This window comes from Actinia tenebrosa, unplaced genomic scaffold (genome assembly GCF_029948245.1).
Source record: "Actinia tenebrosa isolate PJP-AT-01 unplaced genomic scaffold, QUT_ActTen_1.0 PGA_scaffold0__85_contigs__length_37466705, whole genome shotgun sequence".
Lineage (NCBI taxonomy): Eukaryota > Metazoa > Cnidaria > Anthozoa > Actiniaria > Actiniidae > Actinia > Actinia tenebrosa.
Genome location: NW_028292569.1, coordinates 3,159,749 through 3,178,781, shown reverse-complemented (window position 1 = coordinate 3,178,781; position 19,033 = coordinate 3,159,749). Strand labels below are relative to the sequence as shown.

At 37.1% G+C, this 19,033-nt stretch overlaps 4 protein-coding genes across 5 annotated transcripts; 2 read left to right on the top strand and 2 right to left on the bottom strand.

Annotated features, from left to right (window-relative positions):
* Positions 1 to 959: 959 nt before the first annotated feature.
* On the top strand, positions 960 to 2,061 carry LOC116291806 (histamine H2 receptor-like). Its single transcript, XM_089026220.1, has one exon. It carries the CDS (start codon positions 1,369 to 1,371, stop codon positions 2,005 to 2,007), a length of 639 nt encoding a protein of 212 aa, XP_088882346.1. The 5' UTR covers positions 960 to 1,368; the 3' UTR covers positions 2,008 to 2,061.
* Positions 2,062 to 4,401: 2,340 nt separating this feature from the next.
* Positions 4,402 to 5,735, bottom strand: LOC116291807 (uncharacterized). The gene is made up of 6 exons (XM_031699019.1): positions 5,569 to 5,735; positions 5,415 to 5,471; positions 5,267 to 5,337; positions 5,117 to 5,176; positions 4,987 to 5,045; positions 4,402 to 4,640 (listed from the first exon to the last, which is right to left on the bottom strand). Exons 1-6 carry the CDS (start codon positions 5,726 to 5,728, stop codon positions 4,541 to 4,543), a joined length of 507 nt encoding a protein of 168 aa, XP_031554879.1. The 5' UTR covers positions 5,729 to 5,735; the 3' UTR covers positions 4,402 to 4,540.
* Positions 5,736 to 5,989: 254 nt separating this feature from the next.
* On the top strand, positions 5,990 to 16,745 carry LOC116291809 (TBC1 domain family member 23). 2 transcript variants are annotated; one of them, XM_031699023.2, is made up of 18 exons: positions 5,990 to 6,034; positions 6,148 to 6,256; positions 6,336 to 6,441; positions 7,454 to 7,658; positions 8,007 to 8,130; positions 8,211 to 8,335; positions 8,983 to 9,029; positions 9,142 to 9,245; positions 9,885 to 9,998; positions 10,545 to 10,640; positions 10,808 to 10,978; positions 11,871 to 11,913; positions 12,149 to 12,249; positions 12,623 to 12,673; positions 13,162 to 13,265; positions 13,566 to 13,651; positions 14,294 to 14,429; positions 14,640 to 16,745. In XM_031699023.2, exons 1-18 carry the CDS (start codon positions 6,000 to 6,002, stop codon positions 14,905 to 14,907), a joined length of 2,025 nt encoding a protein of 674 aa, XP_031554883.2. In that variant the 5' UTR covers positions 5,990 to 5,999; the 3' UTR covers positions 14,908 to 16,745. The 2 variants fall into 2 exon arrangements, with proteins under 2 accessions (XP_031554883.2, XP_031554882.2); XM_031699022.2 differs by having other exon boundaries at positions 14,625 to 16,745.
* On the bottom strand, positions 15,720 to 19,028 carry LOC116291812 (N-alpha-acetyltransferase 50). The gene is made up of 6 exons (XM_031699026.2): positions 18,899 to 19,028; positions 18,711 to 18,807; positions 17,817 to 17,859; positions 17,375 to 17,494; positions 17,182 to 17,248; positions 15,720 to 16,745 (listed from the first exon to the last, which is right to left on the bottom strand). Exons 1-6 carry the CDS (start codon positions 18,904 to 18,906, stop codon positions 16,589 to 16,591), a joined length of 492 nt encoding a protein of 163 aa, XP_031554886.1. The 5' UTR covers positions 18,907 to 19,028; the 3' UTR covers positions 15,720 to 16,588.
* Positions 19,029 to 19,033: the final 5 nt, after the last annotated feature.

The window sequence follows — 19,033 nt, the reverse complement described above, 5'->3', positions numbered from 1 at the left end:
CCGCTGAGATGGGCTACGATGTGGCGTGGGTTACCTGTGGTATATTAAAAAATGCAGTATCCGCAAGTTTTGAGCGTCCTCTACTTATAGGAGATAAAGGACAGTATAGACTGCGAGTAGTCCCACTTTCCCCTCCAGACTTAATAAAAAATACTTTTTTGAGATTCCAAAAACACTCGCCCTTACTGAGTTTGGAGAGAAAAGTAGGATCAGTCTACCACCAGTAAAGGGGGGTCATGAAAAAGATAGTGCCTCTCTCGAGGTGATCAGTTTTAAATCTTTATGTTTTGTCGCACCAGATGAACGGAAATTGCAAATTTGCTAAGCAAGTGTTTTTCGATAACAAAGATTTGGTAAAAGTTTTCATATTATCCTTTTTTTTTTTGAGATATAATTTATATGATATGAACAATAAAGTGTAACTCTGACATCTATGTTTTGATAAACACTAAGTCTATTCGATCTGTTAGTTCTAATAAAAATTGAACCTCGATTGCTAGGTCATCATGAAATTCAGTTTTCCCTCGAAAATCGAAGTTAGGGACCGGTCGTCATTGTTTACACGGGGAGAGGGGGGAGGGGAGGGTGGGGGTTGGGGAAATGAGAAATGTGATGCTCAATTTTTTTTGGTCCCCCTTCATATAGAACTCAAATTTTAGTGATTTCCCCATCCGGCCCCTCGCAATAAACAAAATTAATTGACAAGTGTCTAACAAAAAAGGTTGCGAGTATCTATTACACAACATTTTTTGGTCTCCCATTTTTAGTGCACAATAATGTTTGTTCCCCCCTCATTTCCACCAGCTCCCCCCCCCCCCCCCCCCTCCTCTGTAAATAATGACCGGTCCCTTAGTGAAGTGTAAAAAAAAACGATGAGCTTTATCTGAAATTAAGTTTTTTGTTTACTCTGTCGATCTTGGATTCTCAGTATTAGCTACCCCGCATGCACGGTGGGATAATTGCAATTTGGCAAAGGAGCCTTTAAATTTGCCCACGTTCTAGGAAGTAATCATCAACAACAGCTTGACAAAAGTTGATGATGTTCATTTATCGAGTCTCTAGCGCTGCCCTCGAACTGCTCGGCTTTTCGGAGCTTAATGAATTGCAGCAATAACAGCGCAAGTTATTTTACTATGGCTAGAAGCGTCCAAAAAGTCACAGCAACCTTTTGTATTTTCATTGGAACGATCACCATCAGCGGCAATGGACTCGTGCTGCTGGCCATAGTCAAAAGCAAAACTCTTCGTACTCCAACCAACTTGTTCATCTCGTCTTTATCTGTGGCAGATCTAGTTATCGGGACGATAGCTATTCCCATCAGTATTGCAGGCACTTTTACGAAGCCTCAGTTATTTTACTCCAGACTGCATGTTCGACTTTATGCTAGCACAAAGTTTTACAGCGTCTACTCTTAATTTGAGTATAGTGAGTTTTGACCGGTTTGTTGCAGTGTCCTTTCCTCTACGATACAGAACAATTATGACAAAACGAAAAACCATCGCTGCTATTGTATTCATTTGGCTTATTTCTTTATTGCTTTCAAGTATAAATCTCATTCACTTCAAGCTCGCGACACAACGAAAACAACTACGTTTGGTTTTCACTGTCGTAATGTTTATAATTCCATTTCTCATCATCGTGTATTTCTATTGGCGCATCTTTAAAGTAGCAGATCGACAAGCAGTCATTATCAAGAGACAATCCCGAGTTTTTCAAATCCATATCGAAATGTCAAATAACCCCTGGAAAGAACGTAGAGCAGCAGTTACTATCATAATCATTGTAGGAATATTCGCAGTCTGTTGGATTCCTAATGTTATCATGGCTATCATCCAAGTTTGTTTGGAGGCTTCCAATACTTGTAATCCCAATAGATTCAAAATTGAATGTGGTTGGTGGGTAACCATGACAGTAGCCTTCGCCAACTCCAGCCTAAACCCCTTTATTTATGCTATTAGAAACTATGAATTTCGAAAAGCATACAAGAAAGCAATATTTGGTCGATAAAATGGAGAAACAAATCTTGTGAAGGGTTGAGGAATAAAAAAGATAGTGTTTGTATCGGACAGATACTCATACTGTGGCATGAGGACAATTTTCCTTCGGGTTTGCCAGGGCAATTTACAGCGCTTGAGAAAAGATTGAGAAATTTTGTTTATTGTTTTTGTTTTTTGTTTTTTGTTTTTTTGTTCTTTTGTTGAGCGAAATGATTTACCAAAAAAAATCAGTAATTTCAAAACGATTGAATAAAGGATAAATCTTTAGGAATAAAGAGTTTCTGATTTGATTTAAGAGAGCGCATTTTGCTAGCATAACTTTTACAAAACTCACAATATTGCGCTTAACCAAATTTTATTGAAGACATTTTTGACTTTTTTGAAAATACACAATATTACGCTTAACCTTTCATAAACCTTTTATCACTTCGAAATATAGATGTAAAACCTTGATTGCCAAACTGCCAGTATGGTAAATTAGCCTGGCCTTGTCAACAAATATATCTGTCAAAATGCCAACTGCAGATGTTTTTGCTTGGAAAAGGAAAACATTTGACAAGGTAAAAAAGGGAATTTTTCACTCAAGAGAATCCTAGCTGGGAAAGTTGATTTTGATCAAGGGGAAAACCTCTGAATAATAAGAAATGCTAACAAACAAGTCTTCCAGCACAGGGGAGTGATCCGGCTTGCATGGTGATTTGTTCTAATATAAACTGACAATAAGAAAAATCGCCGTGTGGTAGAATGCGATGACGCTTTCTTATTCACTAATCATGGAGCGGACTCATAATGACATCGTGTTTGTTTAGTTATCTGCGTCACCGGCAAAGTTCAGCCCCACTGCTGATGATTCCTATAACTCTATAGTTCTTAGTACATTTATTTGTCACTCAATCTGATAAGATTCTGAAAAATATTTTATAATAATACATCTCACTAATACCCTGTGATTGACTTTGTTTTTAACCTAAACACTGTTAGGTAGACTCTCCTTTCTACAGATTACATTTGCTTACATATATACCAAGAGAATACTCATATTCTCTTGTGTCAATGGCGGATCCAGATGGGGGGCAAAGGGGGACTGAAGCCCTCCTTCAGCAAAAAACAAAACAAAACTGAGAAATTAGATGCTTTTTTATTGTTTTCCGTTTTGTTGACCGAAGAAACTCGATTAGCCCCCACCCCCCCTAAACTCAATTAGCCCCCCCTTAAAACTTTGGCTGGATCCGCCCTTGCGTATATACCAACCTTCTACCAGTAACAGCTGCCGAAATAGCTCACAGATCTTCGGCTCGAAAAAAACCTATTTTCTGGTAAACCGAACAAACTGATCCAAGCTGTTCAATCACAACGCTTCACAAGAAAACTTAATCATACCTTTCCTGCTTCGACAAATCGCCATCTTAGAATTTACATATTTTCTCTAAAACTACGATGAACGACCTCGAAGACTATTTTGTTCGTAACTGGAGGGGCACACAATTTTTCAAGTAGTGTGTGGGTAAAAAACCGCTATAAAACTCTAAATAGAGGCTTTGCACCATCACATGCTAAATCCTAAGCTACATCATCGATTTTATTATTAGTTTACATTACTTATCATGATCCAGTTCCTGTGAGCCCTTGCTGGGTGCGAAACATATCAGTAAATCCATTTAGGTTTTAAAGGGCCACTTGGATGAAATCGCTAAACTCTTTCATTCGAGCTGGAACTTTGCTGAAATAATCTTGAATACATTAAGAACCAATCACTGAAATATCTTTCTGATCTTCGAAAGAAAAGGGCCAAAATATTACGATTTATTTTCGTCCGCCATTAATTAATTTTTTGACTCACGGCCAACGAGTTATTATGAAGCTCTGGAGAAGGATGAATAACTCATTTATAGTTCATCCAGGAAGTTCTAATTATGAACTGGGCAGATCAGATCAAACCACCTGCACCGTCTAAATTGTCATTTACCACAGCATGTTATACTAAAAAACAATTTTTCTGCCACTTACCTTGGGCAGCCTCTAGGTTTTGTTATCCCGATTTTGCGCAAGTCGCTCTCATCAAAGAGTCATCAAAGCGCAACGACCGGACACTAAATTTCCAATCAATTTTGATGACCGAGCAATCTATCATAATGTCTGATGTCTTTCGATCTGCTAAGAATATGTGTCGTTTTAATTTCACCACAGACCATTAGACTGTTAACAGTCCCTCTTTTCCCTCCTAACCACCTCAGTCGAGTTAGGAGTTTTACAGTTCGATTTTCATCGTGAATACTTATGACCACTATGAATGTGGGGTTACTGAAGGGCAACAGTTTCTCTGTATTTTTTCTCTATATTGCTATATTTTTTAATGTGGTTTCTCTTGTAAAGGAGGAACTTCGAAAAAGAATGAAACTTTGAAGCCAAAGGAATGAATTTATTTACAAACGCAGACAATTTGTCTTCAATAAATATTTGAAAAAATAACTTTGGATATCTTTAGCTCTAGCTGCTTCATAAAGAGTTTTAATTCCCTGACTGATCCTCAGTCCAGTGGGCATTCAACTTGGTTTGAGCTTTTCTTGTTGTACAAGTCTGGCTTCAAATTTTTCGATGTCATCCATGGCTTGTCTTCCTTCTTCGTCCTCTTCTTCTGAATCTCTGAAAAGAGCGTAACTAACTTCATTACTTTAAACTAAGAGAGCATAAATCATGCTCTCTTGTTTAAACTATATAACATCTAAGATTTTATAGTGCAATGGTCAAAAGTACAAAGTTGGTCAATCTTAAGACTGGCTTCCACCAGAGCGCAAGTAAACTAAAAAACCGACAAATTTAGCAGTGAAGGACCGCAGAGCACCCTTAAAAGTGGAGGGCTATTATTGAAAAAAAAAATACGAGACTAGTACAGGAAAAAAATTTTGGGGCGGGGGGGAGGGGGATGACAGTAACATGACCGTGCATTATATCCCAAAGATGACAGTGGTCATGATAAGGTAATACTCACGAAATTTGAATCAGTTGGTCATGTGTTCGTTGCATGACTTTGCTTGAAATTTCTTCTTTCTTTTGATAAAAAGCAAAATAGGAAGTGAGATACAATAAAAACTTATAAACGAAGATAATTGAGATAGTACCTTCATTCGCTCTTGCTTTCTTTTTTGATTGAGATATTGTGCCTCTTTTCTGAATTCTTGCTGTAGTAAAAATCATAAAGTAAGCTTAGTAACATTTCAGCATAAATCTTATACGAATTGCTTCAAAACATCTAAACACAGTTAACAAACCATTTTTTCTGCGTATTCTGCTTCTTCGAGAATTCTTTGTCTTTCTGCGTCTTGCTTGTATCGATCTAAAGCTACAAGTATAAAACAAAGCGAAATGTCTTTGTTAAAGACCCAATCAAATATAATTTAATATTCCTCTTGGGCATACCTGGATCCATATCTTGTGTCTTAAAATACTCTATACCGTGGTGTGCGTAGTTGACTTCTAAAAAACAACGAAAGCAATTTGAAGTTCAAGCTCGAAAAGCCTAATATAAAGAAGATGCATGTGATTTCCTTGTAAACAAACCAAATTTTCCTACCGTTTTGTGGCTTTTGAGCAGTATGAAGCCGATGATCTATGCCTTTAACATTTAAAGCAGATTTAGGTTTAGCTGGAGGATAAATCGACTTCCAAAACAACTTTGCTTGCTCGATTTCTTCGGCTGAACTCCCAGAAAAACAAATCGTTTCGTCCGCCATCTTGGTTGCTAACTAAACCACTCGCACCAGTCCCTCTCCTTCGACAAAATAAAACCATATTTTTATTTCGCAAATAAAGTTACTTAGGAAGAATTTTGAACCCTCTTCTATTGAAGATGTATATAAATAGAGAATTGTAATTTTAAAAAATTGTATAATTTTTTAAAGTTTTGCGTGTTCCCGATAGAGCCCGCAAAACATCGAGATCCCGCGGGACAAAGGATTTCTAGTGGAGAGTGATGGGATATGTGATGGTGATGACGTATCCAAAATGGCGGAAGGTGGAGGTATTGAAGACGATGGATGGTAAAAATGAAAGTTTTCTCCTTTTTGTTCTCTTAGATATAAACTTTTTAATCTCAATTTTAGAATTTGAAATTATAAAACTAACACTTGGTCTTTTATTTTGTTTAAAATAGGCACACAGACTTAATTCTAGCGCTGTCCAAACAAAAGGATCCCGAGCGACTTCGTGAACTTTGCCGCGGACGTAAAATACCTGCCGAAAACAGAGCTGATATTTGGAAGGTAATATTAGGATAATGAAATCCGTTTTAAGTCCATTCCGTTCTTTATTTCCTAAGCCGTTCGTTCTCGTTTTCTTCAGGTTTGCCTCAACGTAGTAGGAAAGCCAGATGCTTTGTCAACATGGGATGGAATGTTGGATTTGAACGAACAAGATATGATCAGAGATGATTGCAAGCGACAAGCCGGTGTGTTCTGGTTGAAATATTTTATTATTACTTTTGTTATCAAGAACTGTTATTTATAGCCCAAGGATAATAGGGACCCCATGCAACTTAATAGCTTAAATTTATACAAACTTATATTTATAAAATCAAATGTAATCTCATATAGAATTGAAAATTTTTTGGTAGTCAACATTGATTTTAAGCTTAAATATGAAATGAGTATTTGATAAATTTTTGTTTTATGTTAATCAAAAATACATTTCTCGTTGTAATTAATATGCTTGAAAGATTTTACAAAATAGATTAATTCATTTGAATCAATCAGATGTACCTCACGTTTTAGTTTATAAATAATTGATGTAGAATTTCTCTTTGGGATAATGAAAGGGCAATTTCTTGTGGTTTTTATGCAATTATTGCAGTATCTCCTATAGAAAAACTCATAAAACATCATGGATGGTAATTTTGAACTAAACATTTTGCAATATTGTCTTGTACAAAAAGCTTTTCATAAAACATTTAACCACAATATTTTTACTCATATCCCACATCACCCTCTTCAGTGACACGATAGACATAGTAAGTAGAGGGGGACCCCTCTACCAACTATACTATGAACAACTAAAAAATGACTGCTTAGGGCCACCTGGAAATTATCAGTAGGGTAATGGTGTACCCTGTCTAATAAAGGTGTTATTATTGCTGGTCATTGTTTTGAAGGTAGGGAGGCTGATTCAAATAAGGGGTTTTATGCAGGGAGTGAAGAAGGGGCCATGTATATTTATGCAATTAAAAGTGTGCGTGCATGTAGGCTAGTATCCAGAAATGTTTTTGGGGGGGGAGGGGTGGGGGGAGGGCAGGGGTCATGGAAAAGATGTACATCACGAAAAGGAGGGTCAGGAAAAAGGAAACTTGGCATACTTAATCATGCACCAGCCCCCTCCCCCCCTTCTAAATAATGACTAGTCCATAAGAAAAGTTTTACCCCTACAAAACTCTCATCCTCTAATTTCAAATATGTTATACCTTGTAGGAAAGCTTCATTTGTCTGATGATGACATTGATGAAGTCGCTCGAGAAATGGAAAGCATCATAACATTTTACTGCAAATCAAGGAATGAAAAGTACAGAACTACAAGTGGCCTCACGGAACTGTTAGCACCATTAATGATGCTTGAAATACCCACCAGTGATGTTTATAATTGTTTTTATGCTTTGCTCTATAAATTTATACCAAGGTATTTTATAGCTATTAGTGTGTTGATCTTTTTAAAAAACCTTTAAATTTTATCAAGCCCTGAAACAACCTCTGGGCTGATCCAAGTTAGGGTATGGCTAACCGACAGATTGAATTGGGATTTAGCATGTTGAGGAAAAATGGGGAACCCAAAAAACCTTGAATCAAGGAAGAGACCCTGCAAACTCAACTCACATGTAATGCTGAGTCCAGGAATCAAGCCCCCTAGGGGTAAGAGGAAAGTGTATACTGGCAAAATGATATCCTTGAATCCCAATATCATCATTCAATCCCATCAGTCACATGGTTCTTACCACCATATTTCATGTTATATATGTATTTTTTTCAGGGATTGTGTGAGGGATGGAAAACCCTTTCATCTATTCAGACTGCTTCTACAGTACCATGATCCTGAACTATGTTCGTTTTTAGACTCTAGAAAATTATCACCAGATTCATATTGTCAAACATGGGTGAGTAGTTACTTTACATTATAGAACATAATTTTGATGGTAAAAGGATGATGATTTTTTTCTTTTATGATTTTGTTTAGATCCAGAGCCTAATGGTAGCAGTATGTGAAGATGATGTGATCCGTGCTTTATGGGACGTTTATTTACTTGAATCAGATCCTTTTCTTATCTTCTTTTTATCTTTAGTAATGATCGTAAATGCCAGGTAATCAGGATTATTATTTTACAATATCTATATAACCCAGGGTTTGTGCAATCACAAAGAAACTAAATATATAAACTTGAGAAATGAGTGTGAGATCCAGGAGTTGGATGTACTGAAGAAAATCAGAGTCTGTGGTCTTGTGGAACTGTCATGACAAAGAAGCTTTTATTGGACGTCAATCAAGGTGTTTCCATGGCATTATATAGGCAAGTGGCCTTATAGCTTCCGACAATGTTAAAGTAATGCCTTGTGATTGACGTCCACCAAAACCTTCTTCGTTGCGACAGAAACAATCGCTAGAGGGCACACGTGATCGAGAATGGCTGTAACTGAACAAAACAAAGTGTGCAAGGGATTCTGTAGTTGTAGTAAATCACCCTATGATAAAAAGAACCTACTCAGAGCAGTGAAAATGCACAAATTCTACAACTTTAAGATGTTATTTATGTTTTTTGAAGCTAATTTTTCTTAGAAATAATTTACAAGCTTCAGGGGGGGCATGACATCCTTGGAAACCCAGGGGTAAAATTCTGTCTCTTGTTTCTTGCTTTTTCTGGAAGCGAGCAACCAATGACAGAATTGTGCCCCTGAGTTCCCGAGGATGGCAGGATGATTTGTTTATTGTTATATCATTATAATATTTACAGAGATCAAGTTTTTGAACTTAAATCAGCGAGTAAAGCAGATATCTTAGGTGAGTTTCAGTGTTAGTATTTTATTTTTCCATATTTATCATTATATCAGAAACATTATTACAACCAGTTAGACAATCTTACTGAAGCCAAATAATTTATTTATTATTCCAGAAATGATAGCATCAATACCAGGCCAGCTAGAAGCTGATGATATTGAAGACTTTTGTTCCCTTGCTCAGTATTATGCAACAAGAACTCCTCAGTCTTTTAGAAAGGTGGGCCGACATTGTTACAAGCTATATCGGTATCACTGTTACCCCGGGGGGGGGGGGGGGGGTACTCTACCAGGATTTGCTTTTTTACGACCATAATAACCAGTTTTGGTCAATACGAAAGTAGAATCCCTGAATATGACAGGAAACTCAGCAAGAACTTGGAACTTGAATGAAATTGCATACCCTGGTTATGACAAGAAGCTCAAAAAATCATACCCTGTTCAGTGGATCATCCCCATATAGTCCTTATATGGGAGTACCCTCCCTCCCCCGGGCTGTTACCTCAACTGACTTATTCTGGTTGACGTTTTTTGCTATCTCGCAGACTCACTGCCACAAACAGGTATCTATTTCCTGCCTTTCTAAGATAGCAGGACCCTTAAATTTGAATGAATCTGGACACAAAAGAGATTGTTAAAAGCCGACTTTTGATATTCTGGTTGAGTGATCAAGCATAAGACAATCCGAATCAAGACTCCAAAACACAAGAACAAAAAGAATAATTACTGATTACATTATCGTTTCTCTGGAGCCTCAACTTGAAATGGTTTGTGCTTTACCACTCAATCAGAATATTGAAAGGTGGCTGTTCCACCATTTTCTTTGACTAAAGAGTCTGTGTTTATTATCTATCGATAGGACTACTACAGTCAGTTGTTTGGTGTAAAGACTATCAACTCTAACAGTATTTCACAAGCTCTTTGTCTCCCAGTGTCTGTGTCAGAGTTGCTAGGGGCCAATCAGTCTAATCACGTAAGTATACATAGTATTTGAAAAGCTTCTGCATGATTCGAACAGGATACAGCTTTCAAAAAAAGTTGGTTTTGTTGCATCTTGCATCTTGCTTGTTGCTTATACCTAGCTTAAAATATATCATATTTATATGTAAATAATGTCAGCACAGGAGAGAATAAATAAACTGGGAGACGTGCAGACTGGGACCTTTCACTGGTCATATTCACATCCCCCATAGTGCAGTTTGGGCTTGGTATATAGCATGCAGCATGATGCAACAAAACCTTCACCAACCTGATTTTACTGTCAGAAATGTAAAATAAAATGAAATTAATAAATCACTTTTATTTAAGTGTCTAGTCATTCTAGCGCTTTCTCACTAATTGGGGACACTTTTCACTCACACGCACTACCACTACATTTAATAGTCTATGCACGCAATGCTCAACTCACATAAGACTATCTTAAGATTTTTCATCTGTATAACTGCCACCCAAGTATGATCGCCCTACAGTTACCAGTTTTAGCTTTACTTGTTACATCAGTCATCTATTATTTCAACAGAAAGATGGGGTGAGGTTTTTCGTGGTTGACTGCAGACCAGCTGAACAATACAACAGTGGGCACCTACCAACAGCGTTTCACCTGGATGCAAACCTGGTATGGAATTACTTATCTTTTACAGAATCAACATGATTGGACTTCAAGTAAAATTGAGAGAAAAAAATGGGGGTAAAATTAATTGGCCTACCACAGGAAGCCCAGTAATCGGATTTTCAATTTATTCCATTTCTTCAACTCATTTTTTTCTACTCATCTTCTTTGAGATGTTACAAGCCCCTTCAGAGTTTGCAACAGCAGCCAAGGCCCTATTTGCCACCCAAAAACAGTCACTAGCAGCCGGATCAGTAGCAGGAGGGGAACACCTTTGTTTTATGGGGTCAGGACGAGAAGAAGAGGACCAGTATGTACACATGGTCATCGCTAACTTCTTACAGGTAAGAAGCTTGTTATGTAACAAAAGACTTCTCTTTTAATAAACTGGCGGCAAACGAGATTAATATATCATATTTTTAAACAATTAGTGCATTCGGTATGCTAATAGTTCGAAGTCTAGCCTAAAATTAGTAGTGAAGTTACCTTGGGTGTGACCGCGTTACCTTGACGACCCGAGATACATGATCACGCCATGTAACGAGATTGATACGCATCAAAACCATCATATATACAGCTGTGTACTCGTATTCGTAACATGGATGAAGAAGAGAAGAGAGAACTTGTTAGATTTCTGTTTGATAATGAAAATGATGACAGCTTGGATCATATTTCCGTGCAATGTCTAGAAACACCTGGGTTGAACAAGGTTTGAAAAATCGAAGTTCTTGTCCAACAATGATAGCTGTAGACTAGTCAAAAGAGGCAAAAGGATTTGTACGAACTGTCGTGAATTTACGCTTTCTTTAGCGTGTTTAGTCTTAGAGCTATTGTCTTTTTAAGCAGTAACGGTTAGAACCATTTCTCCATAATGAAAAAACTTTCAGGAATGAAAAGATGGGGAAAAAAGGAGAATGTGTAGAATGTCACGCAATCCAGTCACACACACTTCCTTGAATTGGGTTAACCCGTCTTTCGTATTTTTTTTGCGAGTTATTTCTATGATAAAGTTTTAACAAAACAATCCTTAATTTAACGGAACCAATATTTTCAATCTCCTGCTTCTTCTAATTTATTATCTATTTATTATCTTTTCTTCCTTATATTTTATTGTTTTCGTAATTGTCGTGCCACTGGTACCCGTAACGAAACGGTGTATCATGTCTTATTCTTTTCGATATATTTTTGGTTGTTTGTTTGGATAATCGTCTTTAATGTATCTATCTTTTGTTCCAGCGCAAAGCAAAGTACGTCAGCCTGGCTCGTGGTGGATATCAGAGTAAGTGTAATCATAAAATAACTGTTATAAATCTCGCATTCTGATTGGTTGGGAGTACGTGCTTTATGAGAGCACACACGCTCTTTTCCATGAACCATCTTCGTTCACGGGAGCCCGGCGGTCGTTGAATGATACCTTACAAAAAATCATGACCAACCATGCAATGATGTACAAGGATTGGGGTAACTATCTACATATGTAGTACTCACTGTCCATTCGTTTTATTTGTACACAGCTCTGCACGAGACGTTGTCTGATGATTTATCAACTGGTCTGGCAGATCACTCACTGCAAAGATGTATTGTATGCACCCCTGAAGCCTATTCTGAAGATGAGGTGAGTAGGTACCTTGGGTGTGGGGCAGGGTCTTTCCGCCGAGGGTTATTTTGAGAACGTTGCACCCGCGTTAGGTGAACAAGGGAATGTTCAGACTGAAGTAAGAATGATAAGAAAATAAACTCAGCGAGTGTGCCCAGCGAGAGAAACAGAAATCCTCTGCCAACCCTGGCTGAAGCGCGGGCACTTTGATTATCTAATGGTTTTCGTAAATAAAAAGTTCGGCGTTTTAAAGTCGTTCTCCAGCGCTTTCGCACTAATGGAGGACACTTTTACAATTACACACACTACCGCTATATTCAATGTTCTATGCACACGGCACTTAACTCACGTGTTGATTTTTAATTCACATTTTGTATCTTTTTGTTGATAGAGTTATCACGAATTATCGAGAGGAGGAGACCAAAGTCCGTCCGATGGACGAGTAAGTTGATTTCTGTCATTTTTTTAGGGCTTAGATTTCTTGACTAGAAAACCAATGTAAAAGAAACAATCACGGCAAAGAATTGACGAGTCATGTTGTATTGAGCCAATCAGAGCGCGCATATCATCCAATCAAATACTCGTACACAGCGCCATGACGGGCGCGGTACGGCAGTTATACAAAATCTGCGTTAATCTGCGTCAATCTTTTTAAGTGCGGTTTCTTTTTGAGGCGAAGATGATTATGCACTGTATTCCTTGCTGTGATGACGGGGAAGCAGGTCAGTGAGTTTTTGACTCAATTTGGCACGCGCACTGACGTTTTGGCTTTGCGATACGAGACTGAGATCTCGCAGATATTTCTTTCTTATACTACAAGTATTATGCAATTCAGCCAGTATTGGAATTCCCTGGTTTGACTGCTGGGTACCCGAATGGACACTTTTAAACGCGGCTGTGTAACTGTTGTTGTTGGCTTTGATATTACAGACTGGTCTTGTTGGTATGCTGTCATCTAAACTAATGTCCAAGGGAGCCAACGTTAAAGAAAAAATAGGTCATTTTATCGCAGAGTCAAGCCAACCAGTGGAAAGGTTAGTACCATCCAACACCTACAAAAATGCGACGTTATGTTGGAGATATTTCTTATAAAGATACTAGTAGCAGGGCCATAACCAGGGGTCTTGCAGGGTAGGTGCACAGGAAATAGAAATGGAACTATGTCTGAACTGACAGCCATCTAGAGAGGTGCTATAACATTCCAAGGAGTTGCAGAACTGGGGCAGAAAGATGAATGAGTGAGCGGAACTTCAGCTTTTGCAAGAGGGGGGGGGGGGGGGGGTGGGGGAACACGTGCACCTAGTTTATTTGATTGGTATTGGTGTGATTCTTAGGCATGTGAGCAGTACAGACAAACAAAGTAAACTATATAGAAACGTTCAACCAGTATTCAGCATAGACGACGATGACGATGAAGGAGGTAAGTTGAAGAAATTCTTCCTGAAGGAATATCACCAATTAATCGCTTGTCATAACCTCAAAAGATCACGCCGAAGGTTTGCAAAAAAACTGCAAGATAATACTGCTCTTCTAAAATTGACGCTATTATGTGGTAAAAAAAAAACAACTTCCGAGACCCGTTTTATTATAACCGGACATCGCTTTTACATTGGATTAGAACTAAGTTAATTGAAAACATTTTTAATGCACAAAGAGTTAAGCTTTATATGATTTGAAAAGTCTGCATAAAATACAATATTGTAATTTGATCTCAAAAAACGCGCCAAAGTAAAGGTGATATATGAACAAACGCCTAACCAACTATACCGTCACACAGCAGTGACAGTGACATCGTAGCACAGACATGGTACTAACAGAACGATGGTCAGGTAAACAACGCATTCTTAGAAAGAGCCTTCTGATTGGATAAACATTAATCTTGCAAGCTTTAATTAGTTGATTTTGTGCTGTGACCGTGCCGTGTCCCATCTTCACGATAACATGAAATCTGCTCTCAGTTGATGCATATTCACTGCGTGTTGTCACATGACTTGATTGCTGACGTGACTTAGCCTTTTAAAATGTTTCTGCTTCTTTAAGTTTGAACTTGTTTTTGTCATAGATGCTTGCAGTGTTTCAAGCTCTGAAGATGAAAATCGCAAAGAATCAGTTAATCTGGAGACATGGTTGAAAAGAAAGGACGTTTTTGCCTCATTTGAATGTAATGAGGTGCTTTCCCGTGGTCACCTAGCACCCAGGTAACAGAATGATCAAATTGAAAATAAATGATGCACATTGTATGATTCAATATTTAATATTGTTGTTCTGGATATTTAGCCCAAGATATAACCGTGACAATCTGAAAAGGTTTTACTAATGCACCCAAAACTGCCCATGATGCCTTGCAGTGCTACCACAGGGAAACCAAAATGTTTTTTTTTCAAAGATTGTAGACTTTTTTTCTCTAGTTACATCCTCATTATGGAAGTCCACATGTATGTACTGCGAGAAATCTCTAAGCGACCTGGCTGGGCACACATCCAGCACAGACATCACCTTGCCGACATCCTTAAGATAACCTCAAAAAGAAAACACCCTGAACTAATAACATTCAAGTATGGCGCAGGCAACCTAGAGGACTCAGCGATCAAGTCTGCAGAGAGATACCTTATTCCCAATTCCCAGAAAGCTACCAAGAAAATCAAGGAAAGAATCTTAAAGGTCATTGGTGAATGAAAAAATGGTTGCAACGATGAATGAGTGTACTGACTAGTCATGAGAGATATGTCAAGAAAAGTAATCCATACATGAGAATATCTTTTAAAAAGATAGCATGAATACGAAGATGGGACGTCAAGTTTAGTGGAATAGTTATCGGAGATGAAATTAAGTACTCTCATACGATTGCCATGGGAAAACTCGAAGCAGGTTATATAGCCTGTTTTTGTCAATGCAAATGCCAGTATATTTTCTGTGGCTGTCATCTAGCTGCTTACTAATATTTAATAAGAACTAGCGTGGAGAGAAATCCACTTAAACATATGAACAATGATACGAAAGAAAACTAGCAAACTAATACCTTTGATGAAGGATAGTAGTGTGCAAGAAATAACCAATCCAATTATTGAACTCCACACCAGTAAAGGACCATAGCAGTATTCTCAATAGCCTTCTTTTACATAATTAGGGTACTATAGTTCTTCCAGTACAAACCTTATTACCCACTTTATATTCTGTAGATTTTGTTAGAAAACAAAAAAATCATACTAAATGGGATGATATAGTCTAAAAATCCTATCCAGTGGATATATTTATTGGATAACAGCATCAATAGATCCATTGGATAAGGAATTGTCCATTGGAAAATGCGATCCACCCTTCATATAACTGGGCCCAGAAGGTTATGTTGTAACCTTAGAATAAAGAGACTGATTTTACTAGATACTGTTATCACAAAAAGAAAATCAAAGGGTTTTGTGATCCTCATATTGCCAATGAAGTAAGATATTATGCTATGGATGCAGTTAGAAAACAAATGTATGAATATATTAGATCTCCATGGTAGTTTATTTAATGACACTAAATATTGATAAGGAACAATAATAAAATACCTCAAATTGATTTACACAATTTTTTGGGGAGGGGAGGGGGTAGGTATCAGTACTTGCAACACTGAAGGTTAAAAAGCAAAGGCAAGTATTATATGAACTTCTTTGTCAAAGGATTTTTTAAAACCAGGTCTTTAGATCATGCCAGTTGTGTGACACGTGGTCTACTGTATTGACAACAAACACTATTGGGCCTGGAAGAACATCCTCTGTGACTACTTAGATAACTCATTTCTTCAGATATCGAAGCTGAATTAACCCTATTTTAATAATCGTAGAGTGCACGCCATATATCTGTGGAATAGTGGATATTACTGGAACAAAACATCAAAGCAAATATATCTGTAAGCATCTTTGTTTGGTTCATGCCTCAGTTAATTTGACAACTAAATAGTTGATAACTATATTAAAATGAATGCTAAATAGCTAGTAATGGTGCATTCACATATATGTTTTGCACTCTTCTACCCATTAACAGTTTCTCATATTATGATTGGAAAATTGTCTGGTGCAGGGTCGTGCAAGTATTACAGGAGTAAAAAAGAGTAAAAAAAAGTAACGAAAAAGAAATGCAAAAAACGAGCAAAACTTCTGATATCAGAAGTTTTCAATTTGCATTTCATGGAATATTTCATTTGCTCATATTCCACTAACACAATTATTGCAGGAGCATGATGTACAAACCGCATTCTTAATACATTTTTTACTGTTGTTGCTATAGAATTGCATTCATACTATGAAAGCAACAATCCTCTTATCATTGATAAAGTTCTTGGAATCAGTCATTTTGAATTCTTGTAGCAAAAGGTTCATTCTTTCTTGTTGTCTGATCTTTTCAGTGTCTTTTGCAGCACGTAGGCATCTGCTGGATCTATGCGCTTGTAATATTGCTTCTTAGTTTCAATGATTTCAAAGCCAAACTTTTTGTAGAAGTCAATGGCTCCTTGATTGCTTACTTGGACATGTCTGGCACAAAGACAGATAAAATATGTAAGGGATCATTGATTATTTATGTCTAGGCAAGGGGAAAGGAGGCTAGTAAAAATATGTCCAAGGTAGATGAGCAGTTACTTGAATATTTTCACAATCACACAGAAACATGGAGGGGGGGTGGTCATAATTATTTTAATTTAAGATGGTAACCACTTTTCTGCCAACTTTGCTGTTCCGTTGAGAATTGGATTCTTTGTTTCAGTTACATCCATATTAATTTATGTTCTCACTGGTAAACAAAGAAACACTACTAAGGGGAATGACATGTGGTCTAAAATCGGGAAACAGTGATTGTCAAAATAAATTCAGCTTTCATAATATTGACTTATTGACAGCACTGCCCTTTATGATCTCATCTATACATGTTCCCTATCAGATTCTTTTGTAATTCTACAAAATTAGTACTTACAAATAAATGTTGTCTATATTTCCATCCTTTTCACAAATCTTTAAGACATGCTCAAGCATAACAGTTCCTTAAAAATAGTTTCAAAAAATGATGAGATTTGATGGGTTACCTGTGGAAGAAATAACACAGGCCACCCATAGGAATCAAAATTCATACTGGATATCTCTTGGTTGGTTAACTAATGACTTCTTACCTATTCCTAATCTTCTATAGGGTGCTAAACATCCTAGAGTCATGATGTACAGGCGTCTTCCTTCTTCTGATTTATCCACTCTACAGCAAACTCCACCAACCACTATGTCATTGTAATATGCTAAACATGAAACAAATGTGGGTATGAGTCATTGGTATATTTCATTATAATTGAGTGATATTAATAGTCGAGATGAAGTATCCCTTAAATCAGATATCAAACCATCCTTTATGGCTATCAAAACACCAAAAATATTCAGACAAGTTATTGTTAATGATTTAATAATTATCAAAACTTAGAAAACCAGAGAATTATTTTAGGTGGAATGTTATTAAAAACCATGAAATTATTTGGCATTTCCTGGACATATCTATTATAAAGGTTATCTAAAACATTTGTCAAGAAAAAAAAATTAATCCAATTTTTTAAAAGAATTAATTACCAAGTTTTGCAAGTTCTCCTCCTTCAAGAACATCCTTGTAAAACTAGAAAAATAGAGAGAAAAACCTTTAGTTTAAACTCTGAAAACAAGCATTATTAAATGACAGAAATCTTGACAATTTTTCCAAGCAATATATTATTAAATAGTTGCTTTATCTTCATCTTTTAGGTTGTCTGGAAAAGTAGGGAAAAAACCCTCTAGGGGAGGGACAGGGGGTATTAGAATTGATTCTAGTGGACGTTATGCCTGAGAAGATACCAAACAATTGGGCAGGAACTTTGATGAGAAAAAGTTTCCTCGGGTCAAAAATACCCTAAAACTATCATGCCAATTAAGACTCTCCATCTGGGAAAGTGCAGGGAGCAAGGGCAAATACTGTCACTAGAACCTTATGTGGCACCTGTTCAACACAGACACAACATTGCTAAGTTCACTGAGAACCTTTCCTGAACCTTTTGCATGTATCTTGCTCATCTCTTGTAAATAAATGCCCTCAAGAAAACTATGAATGGCTTTCGCCATTAACATTCAAAACAGACATGAATCCTCCTTTCCAGGTCAGACATGAATCACACCCAAAGACTATTATTTATGCAAAGGAAATACCCTTTTTTGAATTAGAAAAGTCGTAAGTAACTCCCAGTTGATACAATACCAACTAAAATTATACCTTTATTGAATGATTTGATTTTTTTTGAAAAAGTTCAATATAGTTGATAATCTAATAAACAGCTCTGTACATTTCACATTAAGCTTATGTACAAATTATCTTGGGTCATAGTTTTGAATCAAGAAATATAATGCACGTTTATCAAACGGTTTTCGCACTCCGATCGGCGATATCAGTGGCCCAATTCATGCTCTATCACTTCAAACGTCATTGCAAAACATTACCTTTTCATTGTAAGTCACTGGAAAGACAACAGAATTAAGTTTCTTCAGCTGTTTGATGTTATGCACCGTTACATCACCAAGCTCACTTCTTGCCTTCCTAAAAAACCCACAAAAAATGATACAAAAAAACATCTATTTAACTAGATCTCTTACCAACACCTTCTCTGATCATTAAGACAACTACTTACGGTTTCATCTTTATAATCTTTACGGAATTTCCTAGATAAAATGGAAGTCAAAATAACGTTTTCCTTCCTCAAGTTTTCTCTACATGTGAACTGTTCGTCTTCACTTCCCGCCAAATAACCACGCATGCGCAACAG

Excerpts from the sequence above, each read along its gene's own strand:
- LOC116291806 (XM_089026220.1), top strand. The coding sequence starts at position 1,369 with ATGTTCGACTTTATGCTAGCACAAAGTTTTACAGCGTCTACTCTTAAT.
- LOC116291807 (XM_031699019.1), bottom strand. The coding sequence starts at position 5,728 with ATGGCGGACGAAACGATTTGTTTTTCTGGGAGTTCAGCCGAAGAAATC. Across the intron at positions 5,472-5,568 it reads TGCTCAAAAGCCACAAAACG|AAGTCAACTACGCACACCAC; the intron begins GTAGGAAAATTT and ends GTTGTTTTTTAG. Across the intron at positions 5,046-5,116 it reads GAAAGCAAGAGCGAATGAAG|AAAGAAGAAATTTCAAGCAA; the intron begins GTACTATCTCAA and ends TTTTATCAAAAG.
- LOC116291809 (XM_031699022.2), top strand. The coding sequence starts at position 6,000 with ATGGCGGAAGGTGGAGGTATTGAAGACGATGGATG. Across the intron at positions 9,246-9,884 it reads CTCCTCAGTCTTTTAGAAAG|GACTACTACAGTCAGTTGTT; the intron begins GTGGGCCGACAT and ends ATCTATCGATAG. Across the intron at positions 13,652-14,293 it reads CGACGATGACGATGAAGGAG|ATGCTTGCAGTGTTTCAAGC; the intron begins GTAAGTTGAAGA and ends TTTTTGTCATAG.
- LOC116291812 (XM_031699026.2), bottom strand. Across the intron at positions 17,860-18,710 it reads CAGTGACTTACAATGAAAAG|TTTTACAAGGATGTTCTTGA; the intron begins GTAATGTTTTGC and ends CTATTTTTCTAG. Across the intron at positions 17,249-17,374 it reads CTATAGAAGATTAGGAATAG|GAACTGTTATGCTTGAGCAT; the intron begins GTAAGAAGTCAT and ends ACTATTTTTAAG.